Source organism: Hypanus sabinus, chromosome 2 (genome assembly GCF_030144855.1).
Source record: "Hypanus sabinus isolate sHypSab1 chromosome 2, sHypSab1.hap1, whole genome shotgun sequence".
NCBI classification, from domain to species: Eukaryota; Metazoa; Chordata; class Chondrichthyes; order Myliobatiformes; family Dasyatidae; genus Hypanus; species Hypanus sabinus.
In genome coordinates, this window is record NC_082707.1 from 196,307,386 (window position 1) to 196,320,481 (window position 13,096).

The 13,096-nt window shown below is 42.3% G+C and overlaps 2 protein-coding genes across 2 annotated transcripts in view; both read right to left on the reverse strand.

Moving 5' to 3' along the window:
* The window catches only part of trip11 (thyroid hormone receptor interactor 11), a 122,877-nt gene extending 111,172 nt beyond the window's left edge, over positions 1–11,705 (reverse strand). Inside the window, exon 1 of the mRNA XM_059962291.1 lies at positions 11,327–11,705. Coding sequence (XP_059818274.1) covers positions 11,327–11,450 — 124 coding nt within the window. The 5' untranslated portion in view covers positions 11,451–11,705. The remainder of the gene's footprint in view (positions 1–11,326) is intronic.
* LOC132390629 (retinoid-inducible serine carboxypeptidase-like) lies at positions 7,316–11,210 on the reverse strand. The gene is made up of 2 exons (XM_059963226.1): positions 11,115–11,210; positions 7,316–8,604 (listed from the first exon to the last, which is right to left on the reverse strand). The coding sequence occupies exons 1-2, from the start codon at positions 11,208–11,210 to the stop codon at positions 7,453–7,455; spliced, it is 1,248 nt and encodes a 415-aa protein (XP_059819209.1). The 3' UTR covers positions 7,316–7,452.
* Positions 11,706–13,096: the final 1,391 nt, after the last annotated feature.

Here is a 13,096-nt window from a genome sequence, read left to right on the forward strand (position 1 = left end):
CATGCTGAGCAACAACAGCCTTCACACAGATATGTCTTTAAATAATAAGATTTAATTTTAACTTGCCTATATCTTAAATGTATCATTTTGTTATTTAATGTGTTAATAAAGAAGCACATATTATATAACACATGTTTTTAATATTTTGATAACTGTATTTCAATATAATTGGTTTCTTTTGCAATCCTACGTATTTCATTTGATATATTTAAATACTTTATTCTGATGAAGGCTTCCGCAGGCTTCACCGAACTGCCAAAGGGGTCCAGAGCATTAAGGTTAAGAACCCCTGTATGTGAGGAAAACAGTGATTAGATTCCAGCTACAAAAAGATTCTGAACTGTGATCTTTCCAAAGAGAACCTTTGTAGTAGCAACATTTGGTTTCAACGTGATCCTCAGCATGAAGAGATTCTTCCTGGGTTACAGTGAACAAATGAACACCCATACCTATGAATAAGCATATGGGGGACTGATGGGATGGATATTGTTAGATTTACCAGCTGAGGCAAGGTAGTAGGCATATTCTGCCAGGTGGGAGTGGAGCATTTCCAAGAGACTTCTTATCCCTCACCACGCACCCCACCTCCACCAAACAGAGCACCAATTAGACTCACTCATTCACACACAAAATGCTGGAGGAATTCATCAGGACAGGCAGCATCTATGGAAAAGAGTGAACAGTCAAAGTTTCAGACCAAGACCTTTCTTCAGCACTGAGAAATCTAGGTACCCTCCAACCTGATGGTATAAATATCGATTTCTGCTTCCAGTGAACAGATTTCACCCCCCCCCCAATCCCTTTCACTTCTTCTCACCTGCCTATTACATCCCCTGGGTCCCCTCCTCCTTCCCTTTCTCCTATTGTCCAATCTCCTCTAAAATTCTTTCCTCTCCAGCCCTTGACCTTTCCCACCAACCTGGCTTCACCTATCACCTTCCAGCTTGCCTCTTTCCCCTCTCCCCACCCTTCCTTCTCAGTCTGAAACATTGATTGTTTATTCTTTTCCTTGACAATTTAGAAGCAAAATGTTCTGCAGAATATTATAATGAAAAACATATTATTCTCCCACCTCATTGGTGCAAATATTTGGAAATCACTAACACCCTAAACAGAATACATAGTTTCTTGTAATAAGCATACATTTTTTCCAGTGTTTGTATTTAAATTCAAGTAAAGCTTTTCTCCACTGGGTAGAAAGCATCCAGTTTCAACCAAAGTCTGCATCAGTTTACTTAGTCTACAATGGGTGTTCTCTCAAACTAATCAGCCCAAATCTGCACTCAGTATTCTAATCATAGCATAATTATGCTTTATACAAATGTACTGTAACATTATTGTTCACCACCCTAGCCCCTTGTTCTAATTTGGCCAGCCACTTGTATAGTTTTACAGCACTATAACTGCATTTGTTTATTTTGTAGTCCTGTTTATCTTTATCTCTGCATGTTCTCAATACTTCTCTCTCCCCAATACTTCCTTATTCTCTTTCCTCCCAAGATCTTTCAGATGAGGCTTGACTGTTATTGTCTTAGATGCCATTATTTCAATGAGCTGAAGCTACCCCCAATGTTCTAGCCAACATTCATCCCTCAATGAGGATCAATAAATTACATTAGTTGGTTATTATTGCACCTTGTTTATGGGAGCTGGCTGTACACAGATTGATGGTTTAGTTTGCTTCAAGCAACCCATTCTTCAATGTCACAATAAACTTTGGGATATTCAGAAGTGATGCTTGGCAGCAAAGAAGCAAAAAACATCTCTACAATTTCAATAACTAATATCTTTTTCAATTTTTAAACTTGCAGATTTTGAAATAGTCTCATCACCATATCATAAATATCAGACGTATAATCACTTCAGGTTTAATGTTTCTGATAATTCACCTTTCAGTACAGAGTAAATATTCTAATTTCAGTATGTCAGACAAACATCAACCAAGTAAACATCCTGTTAAATCTAAAAATTGGGGCAAAACATGAGCAATGAAACTGTCACTCATAAAACTAATGGAATGTTCAGTGCAGCAGTACTTAAATGTCACAAGGATTTCACAAGGATAGCTCCCGAAAAAAATTCCAACAATCAACAATTTCAAATATAAAACTGAACATGATCAAAAAAGAGGTTTTTCATTTACGTGGATAGTGAACAGCTTAAATAATGGCACGCCAACTTGATTAGAATGAAAGATTAATCATTACACAAGGAATACTAACAAAATATCTGGCATTGTTAAGACATTTTTTTTACTTTTCACCTTTGCACCAACAGAATCATAGAGAAGTACAGCAAAGAAAGAGACCATTTGGCTCATCTAGTCTATTCCAATCCTACTCCCATTGACCAGTACTGGGAACATAGCCCTCCATACTCGTACCATCTTGCGTCTTCTTTGGCAACTAACAAATTAACCCTTTTACTCTGAAAATAGTTGGTGCAGCCATTATTAGTAGGATAAAATTAACAAGCCTGTTTATTTGTGGTCATTCAGGGCAATATCCTGAATAACTTCATCCTACACTCATTCTGTCACATAGAAAAGTAACACTTTATCATTTAATATCTCCCTTTATTATGCAACTTCAACATTGCTAAAGCCACACTAAATATTTTGCAGCAACGTCACAACTGCAATTCAACTTTCATATTCGATATCAACCTAACTCAGGATCGCATTGGCAAGGTTTCTCTTAAAGGAGACTCATACTCTTTAGATTGGGCTATGCAAACAGTAAACAGAGTGTAATACTAAACGTAGAATAATTAGAATCTTCTGAACACAACTTATCCTGAGTTTATATAAATGAAACTATGGTGCAGGTAGTCCCCACATACTGTACCTGCATCTACCAAACATTTAAAAGACAGATTTTTGCAATCCTCTTAGAACCAACATACAACTACACAAAACACTGAAGGAACGCAGCAGGTCAGGCAGCATCTATGGAAATGAATAAACAGTAAATATTTCGGGCCAAGACTATTCATCAGGACCCTCCAATACTGATGAAGGGTCTTGGCCCTAAATGTCAACTGCTCATTCCTTTCCACAGATGCTCCTGATCTGCTGAGTTCCTCCAACATTTTGTATGTATTGCACTATATTTCCAGTATCTGTATAATCTCTTCTGTTTTACATACAACTACCTTTGCCATGAAATGGGCCAAAAAGATCAGAAACCACTGGAACTTCCATTTATTTATGTGGAAGAAACATTTCCAAGCTTTGAAAAGGGATTATCACACAAAAAAAACTGATGGTCAACCACAAGGAGGTGAAGAGTAGATGATGATAAACCTTGATCAAATATTACAGCTAACGGACAGAAAGATCGTGTGAGTATATGAGAGAGAACATGTGCGATTATCACCTCAGCAGGAGAAGGCACTGTTCCATTGGTGGAATAATTCCATAAGACTCTAAGATATAGGAGCAGAATTAGGCCATTTGGCCCATCAAGTCTGCTCCACCATTTCATCATGGCTGATCTACTTTCCTTCTCAGCCCCAATCTCTTGCATTTTTCTCCCCATATCCCTTCATGAAAAACTAATCAAGAATCTATCAACTTGACTTAGTTTAATAAAAACTATCCATTACCTACATGTCAAAATAAACACAATTTATTATCAAAGTGTGTATGCAGTTTACTACCCTGAGGTTGCTCTTTTCACAAAAGCCAGGAAACAAAGAACACCACGGATCCCACTTAAAGAAAAACATCAAACTTCCAATGTGCAAATGGCAAGAAAAAAAGAGCAAAAAACACAGAATTGAAAACACCAAATCACAAAATCATCAAAAGAGCATAGGCATATTCAGTTTTGCCCCATTCAGTACAATCCAGCACCTCGTCTCTTGCTATCTGCAGGCCACAGCACAAGACCTGGAGCAGAATTAGGCCATTCAGCCCATTGAGTCTGCTCTGCCATTCCATCACTGCTGATCCCCGAGCCCTCTCAACCCCATACACCTGCCTTCTCGTCATATCCTTTGATGCCCTGACTGATCAGGAAACGACCAACTTCCGCCTTAAATATGCCAACAGACTTGGCCTCCACCACAGTCTGTGGCAGAGCATTCCACAGATTTACTATTCTCTGGCTAAGAAAAATTTTTCTTACCTCTGTTCTAAAGGGTCGCCCCTCAATTGAGGTTGTGCCCTCTAGTTCTCTCCACATCCATCCTATCTAGTCCCTTTAACATTTGGTAGGTTTCAATGAGATCCTTCTGCATTCTTCTAAATTCCAGTGAGTACAGGCCCAAAGCTGCCAAATGCCCCTCATATGTTAACCCCTTCATTCCTGGAATCATCCTGGTGAACCTCCTCTGGACTCTCTCAAATGACAACACATCATTTCTGAGACATGGGGCCCAAAACTATTGACAATACTCCAAGTGCGGCCTGACTAGTGTCTTATAAAGGCTCAGCATCATCTCCTTGTTTTTATATTCTATTCTCCTTGAAATAAATGCCAACATTGCATTTGCCTTCTTTACCACAGACTCAACCTGTATATTAATCTTCTGGAAGTCTTACACAAGGACTCCCCAGTCCCTCTGCACTTCTGATGTTTAAACATCCCCTCCATTTAGATAATAGTTTGTACTATTGTTCCTTTTACCAAAATGCATATCATACATTTCCCAACACAGTATTCCATCTGCCCCTTTTTTGCCCATTGTTCTAAGTCCTGCTGCAATCGCATTGCTTCCTCAGCACTACCTACCCCTCCAGCTAACTTTGTATCATCGGCAAACTTTAGCACAAAGCTATCAATTCCATTATCTAAGAATACGTACAAAATGCTGGAAGAACTCAGCAGATCAGGCAGCATCCGTTAGAAAAGAGTAGCCAACGTTTCGGGCCGAGACCCTTCATCAGGAATGGCGGGGGAAGAGAGGGCTGAAGCCCAGTAATAGAGATAGGGGAGGGGGTAGGGCCTAGAGGTGCCGTGGAAAACCAATCAGAGGAAAGATAAAGAAGGAGGGGGAGGGGATAAGCATGAAAGAACTGTAGAGTTAAAGAAGCAGAAAGTTGAAAGGGGAGAGAGGCAGAGAGGGACTTGGGATAAGGGGAGGGGGGAGGGAATTACCGGAAATTGGAGAATTCCATGTTCATACCACCAGGCTGGAGGCTACCCAGACGGTAGATGAGGCGTTGCTCCTCCAACCTGAGTTTGGCCTCATCATGGCAGTAGAGAAGGCCATGAATGGACATATCTAGATGGGAATGAGAGGCAGAGTTGAAGTGAGTGGCAACCGGGAGGTCCTGTCTATTGTGATGGATGGAGCGTAGGTGCTCGAAGAAGCGGTCCCCCAATCTGCGTCAGGTCTCGCCGATGTAGAGGAGGCCGCACCGGGAGTACCGGATGTAATAGACGACTCCAGCAGACTCACAGGTGAAGTGTTGCCTCACCTGAAAGAACTGTCTGGGTCCCAGAATGGTGGTGGTGGGGGGGGGAGGGGGGGGAAGGTGTGGGGACAGGTGTAGCATTTGCGCTTGCAGGGATAAGTGCCAGGTGGGAGTAAATCACTGACAAATAATGTGAAAAGCAGCGGTCCCAATACTGACCCCTGAAGACCACCAACCCAACCAAAAATCACAAAGTAGCAACAAAAAACAAGCAGCCAGAAACACATCATAACATGAACTACTGTCCAATCCACAAACCGTGTCGATTAAATCTTACCCAAGACCAATGGACTCCTCCTGCAGCATCCAGTGAATTCAGAAAGAGAAAGTTATTGTCCTTGGTAGTAGGGTTTCTTCAGGTTGGTTAAGAATCTGATGGTAGTATCAAGAGGGCATGTCCTGAATGACGGAGGTCTCTGATGATGAATGTCACCTGTCTGAGACATCACCTCTTGTAAAAGTTCTCAGTCGTGGAGAGATCTGTATCATGATAGAACTGGCCAATGTACTCTGTACATTCTTGCATTCCTGTACATTGAAGTTTCCATACTAGGCCAGAATGCAAACTAGCAAAATGCTTTCCACTGTACATCTGTAAAGGTTTGGCAAACCTTTTGAGAGCATGCAAAACCTCCTTAACCTTCTAATAAATTAGAGGTGCTAGCATACCCTTTGTTATAGTTGCATCTATGTGCAGGATTGTTTCATAAACATGCTGACACCCATGAAATTAAAAACTACTCACCCCTTCTATCACAGACCCTTCAATTAGGACTGATGTGTGTTCACCTGAGTTCCCTTCCTGAGGTCCACAACCATTTCCTTGGTTTTGCTGATGGTGAGCTCAACCAACGACTCTATCTCACTCAACTCCTGAATGAGGAGTTTTTGCACGGTACAACAAAGGCAGTGTACACTGGAACAGTTACAACTAATGACAAGCAAAAGCATGAAGATTTCAGCAGGTGAGCTGAGACAGGGCCGAATAGGCCAGAGGTAGAACTAGGTGTCCTTAGCATTCGTACAGATATGTAGTACGCAGCTCAAGCAGGCACTCTATGACACCCTAGTTGCAAATAATCCAAAATACCATAATGCTGAAAATACAAACTGCAAATAAGAGAAAACACGAGGAAATCTGCAGATGCTGGAAATTCAAACAACACACACAAAATGCCGGTAGAACACAGCAGGCTAGGCAGCATCTATAGGGAGAAGCTCTGTCGACGTTTCGGGCCGAGACCCTTCGTCAGGACCCTATAGATGCTGCCCAGCCTGCTGTGTTCTGTTAACTGCAAATAAGAGATATTTCTGTAGATCAGGCAGCAATGTGGAGAAGTGAACATGCCAAACCTGACCTGCCAGGGATGTCCACCTGCTCTGCAGAGTACAACTCCTATGTTCTTTTGTCTATGGCCTCATTCTAACTGTTCTCAATTACTCACAAGATAATTTTGTGCAGCCTCCATGGTCATCCTTTCTAAGACTTTCCCCCTATCTCACCCTCCCTGCAGCCTTACAAGATTATTTTGTCTTGTTTCTGGATTGGAATTCAAATCTTCTGACAGGCTGCATCACTGATATGCTGGAGGAGGGACTGCACAGGACCAAAAGAAGCTGCAGAGAGTCAAATGTAGTTGGCTCCATCTTGGGTACTAACCTACAATGTACCCAGGGTACATCTTCAAGAAACAGTGTCTCAGAAAGGCAGTGTCCATTATTAGGGACCCCCAGCACCCAGGGCATGCTCTTTTCTTATTATCATCAGGGAGGAGGTACAGATGCCTGAAGGCACACACTCAGCAATTCAGGAATAGCTTCTTCCCCTTCTTCCATCCAATTCCAAAATGGGCATTGAACCCATGAACACTACCTTACTTCATTTTTTTTAAGTGGAGAGTCAGCAGTTGCCTTTAATGGGATCAGTAAAAGAGGACCAGTCTTTCCTCTCGTGACTTCATTTGATAGCCAGTAGTACTCCAGGCTTATTCACTGTCCATCCCCATGTTATGTCCCATTTTCTCTCCCAGTCACTGTCCGGTCACCACCCGAAGCAGCTGCAGAGCCATCTCAGGTTGGTCAGCTGGGATCATGTGACCTGCTTTCAGCACCCAGAAGAAGCCAAAGTTATGGTAGTGCTTGTAGAAAGCGGCTGTACTGGTGGGGTGAGACCTGGTGTAGAGTGGTGTCCACTGCTGGCTGGAGAAAACTGGCAGACCCTGCCATTTTAACTTCCTCACCCACGCCTCCTGCCCCAATGAATCCACAATTAGGTCCAGCTGTCCATTATAGACCGTGACGTTGACACCTGCAGCCAACAATTGATCCACTGTGTCAATCACTGGCTTCATAAAGTCACCCTCCATATTTCTGAAGACCTCATTGGCCTGACCGCCCCACTCTACGAAGTCTGGGATGATCTTTAGCTTCTTTCTTATTGGTCCGTTCATCAGTTCTGCCAGGCTGCGATGTTGCAGGGGGCGCACATGTCGTTGGAACAGGCTGACCATGTGATGACTCCTCTCTCTGGGAGATTGCTCTGGGCTCCGTTCCTTCAGGATGTTGTAGAAGTTCACACCAGCTGTGCACCTCTCAATGACATCCTCAGTCTGGGCCCACAGCTCGGTGGCCTGCTGGTAATGCCCAGCCTCGATGGCTGCCTGAACCTCGGCTGCAGCAGCACTGACTTCGTCCAGGCCTCGGTCATCTAGCAAAGACATGCTGTGGAGGAAGGGTCCCCAGGAGAGAACTGAGTCTAGTGGGGAGATCCAGGAATCACCCAGGGCCACCCCGGCAAAGTGGCACTTGACCTTCTTGTGGAGCACAGCCTGAAGTAGTTCCAGTCCAATGGCTGCAGCCATCTTCCCACCGTACGATTCTGAGAAAATGTAGAACGGGACATTCTGGAACTCAGGCTTGTGCTGGAAGAAGTTCTGGAGAAGGACCATCATGTCTTTCACCACCGTGTCCAGGTCCTTGGCAAAAGCACCGCTGTCAGTGGTGTAACTGTAACCTGCGCCCACTGGGTTATCCACAAACAGCAAACTGGCTGCCTGTACCCATGAATAGTTCCTGGGATTCAGGTCAACGTCGAGAGGCCCAATCTCTTCAAAGTTTCCAAAACCACAGCCGGAGGCTCCCGGACCACCCTGGTGCCAGAGGACGAGCGGCGCGGACGAGTTCTACCTTACTTCTTAAGTATATATTAATTCTGTTTTCGCACGATCTTTTAATTGATTCAATACATGTATACTGTAATTAGAAACATAGAAAATAAGTGCAGCCCTTGGAGCCTGCACCGCCATTCATGAGTTGGCTGATCATCCAACTCAGAACCCTGTACCTGCTTTCTCTCCATAGCCACTGATCCCTTTAGCCACAAGGGTCATATCTGACTCCCTCTTAAATATAGCCAATGAACTGGCCTAAACTGTTTCCTGTGGCAGAGAATTCTGCCTTTCCCCACAGGATGTCAAAACTGAGGTTAAAGAAGAAGAAGAGGACGAGGAGGAGGGGGAGGACGAGGAGGAGGGGGAGGACGAAGAGGATGAGAATTTTATTGATCCTGAATGGGAAATTCTTTCATTACAGCAGCAACATTTAAAAACATATTTAGCAGTGTGCAGACCTAACTAATAATAAAGTACAGAATAATAATACACAGTAATAATGTACCAATGTGTGATAATAATGTGCAAAAAATTAAGCAGACTATTGTACTATGATGTGCTCTCCTGTTGCAGAGATGAACTGTGAGAAAAACAATGAAAATATGAGAAAAGCAAATGTATTTTTTATACTGAGAATATTCTTTGCTCTTTCAACACTTTCCTTTATATACTTATCTACTTATTTTCAAAAGCTACTAGAGATTCAGATTCCATTGTTGTTTCTTGTTCTAAATTCTTGCAGATTAGAAATTTTCTCCTAATATTTCCCTTCACTCTTTGACAATGATCTTAAATATTCAGAATTAATTTTTTCAAATTTACTGAAGTTTTATTAATAACTGTTAAGAACTCTTAACTTTATGATATTAACTAACACTATTTACTAGCTTCCATTTCTGTGAGCTTCTATGTCATCAACAGTTTCTGAAAGTGGCTGCTTAAATTTGAACACAATCTAACAGCAAGGACAAACGTTTTGTCTAGGGTATGTATTATCTCTTATTTTTGGATTTGTCCTGTGGCAGAATTTTTCAGTCCTGTAGCTAAAGATCTGGGGAACTGAATACTGTTTCTTGCTGCTGTTCACCATTCAATCCATCTTCTAGTCACATTTCTGTATTGTAAATGCAACACTTCATATTTCTATGTATTTTGCATAACATTTATCCTTCCACAGTAAATGGGGTAATAACAACTTCAAATTTTGATAATGATTCATACAGATCTATGTCAGTAATAAAGTACGAAAAAATCTAAAACCTGATATTTGTTGGCACCACACAGCTACAACGGGCAAATTAACTAAGGAAAAACATCTAATTATTAATATCTTTGTGTTCTTCAGCTACATACTGTCCATGTTGCAATATTTCCTATACTTAATTATCAATAAGCATGTTATATTTTATCAAATGTGTTTGGAAAATACAAAACTCAACATTTCTTACTTAAATACACCACAGTATTCCTTTAAAGCTTTCAGGAATAACAAACAAGAGAAAATTTACCGATGCTGGAAATCAAATACAGACAAATAATTGATTTATTTTTCTTCATATTATGTACTGCATTGAATGCTACTGCTAAGTTAACATATTTCACAAAACATGCCGGTGATAATAAACCTAATTCTGAAGTCAGCTTGAAAGCCGAGGAATTATAGAGTTCTGGATATCTTTACTCCTTCTGTATCAAGCAATTTATTAACATCACACTCAAAGCAAAACTATGTCGCTCATCATGTCTCGGGTTCCACATACTCAAGCAGCATCCAGCTCCAACAATCCAGTCAAGGATCTTAAAGCCCAAAACTCTATACATATTTATAATTTCCTCTCTTGCCAAGTGGTACATGTGCATGTGAGTGACTAACTCCAACTCTGGAGGTTCCTCGGGAACTAGGTCTAGAGGTTTTTAAACAGAACTAGATAGGCATCTGAGAGGGAATAATTTGCAGCTGAAGAGAGCTGGGGAATAAATGTAAACATTTAGACAGGTACATGGACAAAAAAAAGAGAGGTTTAGAGGCCACAGGCAAAGGGAAGTAACTCAGGTAAGCATCTTCTTTGTCATGGACAAGTTGATCTGAAGGACCCGTTTCCATGCCACAGCTCTGTGACTCTACAACTTAATGGCTTGCTCTTCTAGCAGCAAACATTAACTTGAAGGGCCAAATGGCCTCTTTTCATACTGCTAACATACAGGTAATTTTTTCCAAAGCAACACGTACAAAACGCTGGAAGAACTCAGCAGCCCAAGCATGCTGGAAATGAATAAACATTAAAGGTTTCAGGCCAAGACCCTTCCCCAGGTCTTAATATTTCCTCTTCCCTCTCAGTCCCGATGCAAGGTCTCAACTCAAAACGTTGACCTACACCATTTGCCTCCGCGTGAGTTCGTCCAGAGTTCTGCTTTTTCAATCCTAAATGTAACCTCCAATTACAGACACAAAGCAGCAAAAAAGCCACAATTCTTTTGAAACTGGCAACTACTATACAGGATCATTTATTTATAACCTCTACAACAACCTCCTCAGATTTCTCCCAGAGCAAGATAACTGCAGAAAACAAACAAAGGCCTTTCACAGCTGTTGCAGTGACAACTGGTGTGGCATGCATGTTCTAACACTGTGTTTGCACTTGTGGAGATCAGGAAGCGTAAAGACTATATCGGTCTAATTATAACAGCAACCGCAGTGATTCTTTACAGTTTGCAAACTTTTGGGGATGCTCACCTTGCACTTCCTCGACGCCTTCTGCCAACATATCCTTGGTGAAGCTGGAGAGCTGATCTGTCAGGGAGGAAAGGCTTCCCCCGACCTGACCCAGTCCCGAGCTAATGCCCCCGAACCAAGACATGCTGAGATGGTGTGAGTACTTCGAGATGTCCCGGGCTTAGAGGTGCCACCCCTCTGGCAGGGCCACTCGGCTCGGCCAGGAGCAGCGGGGGCTGGCCGCGGCCTCCGCTACTGATATGACTACCCTGGCAGAGGAAAAAGAGAGGAATGCAGCTAGAGGACGCCGACACCGGAGAGTCGGGCGGTGAAATCCAGCCGTCACTGGCCCTCAACCCGCCGTAGTCCTGCCAACTCAACGATCGCCATGTTGTCGGCGTCAGCAACTACACACCGCCGAGCATCCTGGGTAGCTCTGCAGCCGTATAGACCACTTTCACATCCGCCATTTTATCAGTAAGGATTATGGGATCATTTCGGGAGCTACAGGGCGGGAAAAAAAGCGAATTCTTCGCACCAGTTTATTAAAGTAAACGAGAGTTGAGGAAACGTCTAGTTTCCCCGCTTCAAACTATCTCAATTTCAGTTGCAGGTTCATCGATTCCACACAAAAAAAGAGCCCAACAGGAAAATACTGTGGATCCTTTAAACTGGTCACGTCGTTTTTACAGAACGTATTCGCGTCAAAGAGTTTAAAAGTTGAGTTTTTTGTCATATGCAGAAGTAAATGTGTCCACAGGTACACTGAAAAACGGACTTGTAGCAACACGTAGGCACCTGGCTTCATATAGCAGCAGTCACAAGAAAAACGTAGATTGCACACGTTTTTTTTAACAATTACAACAGCAAACAAATAAATTTTAGTCCAAAGTGATCCTGGTATTATGAGATTGTAGTTGTTCAGGTACCAAATGGTTGAAATTGTTCTTGAACCTGGTGGTGTGGGACTTCAGACCTCCTACATGATGGTAGCTTTAAGAAGATGGCGTAGGACGTTGGGTATTTTGATGATTGATAATGGATTTAGAGTAAAACAGGTCCAAATGATCTATGCCAACCAAGAAGCCCACCTAAGCTAGTCCCATCTACCTGTGTTTGGCACATATCCATCCAATGTTTAAAAGTTGATATTGTAACAGCTTTGACCACTTTCTCTGGCAGCTCATTCCATATACATACCAGTATCTGCATGAAGAAGTTGACCCCCAGCTCCCTTTTAAATCTCTCACCTCTCACCTGAAACCTTTTGAAATAAATAAGTGAAATTGAGGAAGTGATCACCTCCCCATTGTCTTACTATCCCAATTACTGAATATCATAGAGTCATAAAGCCCAACTGGTCCAAACCAACCAAGGTACCCTTCTAAGCTATTCCCATTTGCCCACGTTTGATCCATATCCCTCGAAACCAGGGAATCCCAACCTGGGGTCCACAGACCACTCAGTTAATGGTAGGGGTCCATGACATAAAAAAGGATGGGAACCTCTGATCTCAGCCTTTCCTATCCATGCACTTAGCCAAGTAAGTTTTTAAATATTGTTAACATAGTTGCCTCAGCCAATTCTGCTGCCAGTTCATTCCATATCTTAGTCACCATCAGAGTGAAAAAAAATGTGTCCCTCAGTTTCCTGTTAAATCTCTCCCCTCTCACCTTCAAACCATCTCCTCTAGTTTTTTTAGCTCCTCATCCTCGCGGAAAAGACTGTGCGCAGTGATCCCCATCAATGCCCCTCGTGATTTAACACACATGTATAACGTTACCATTTATT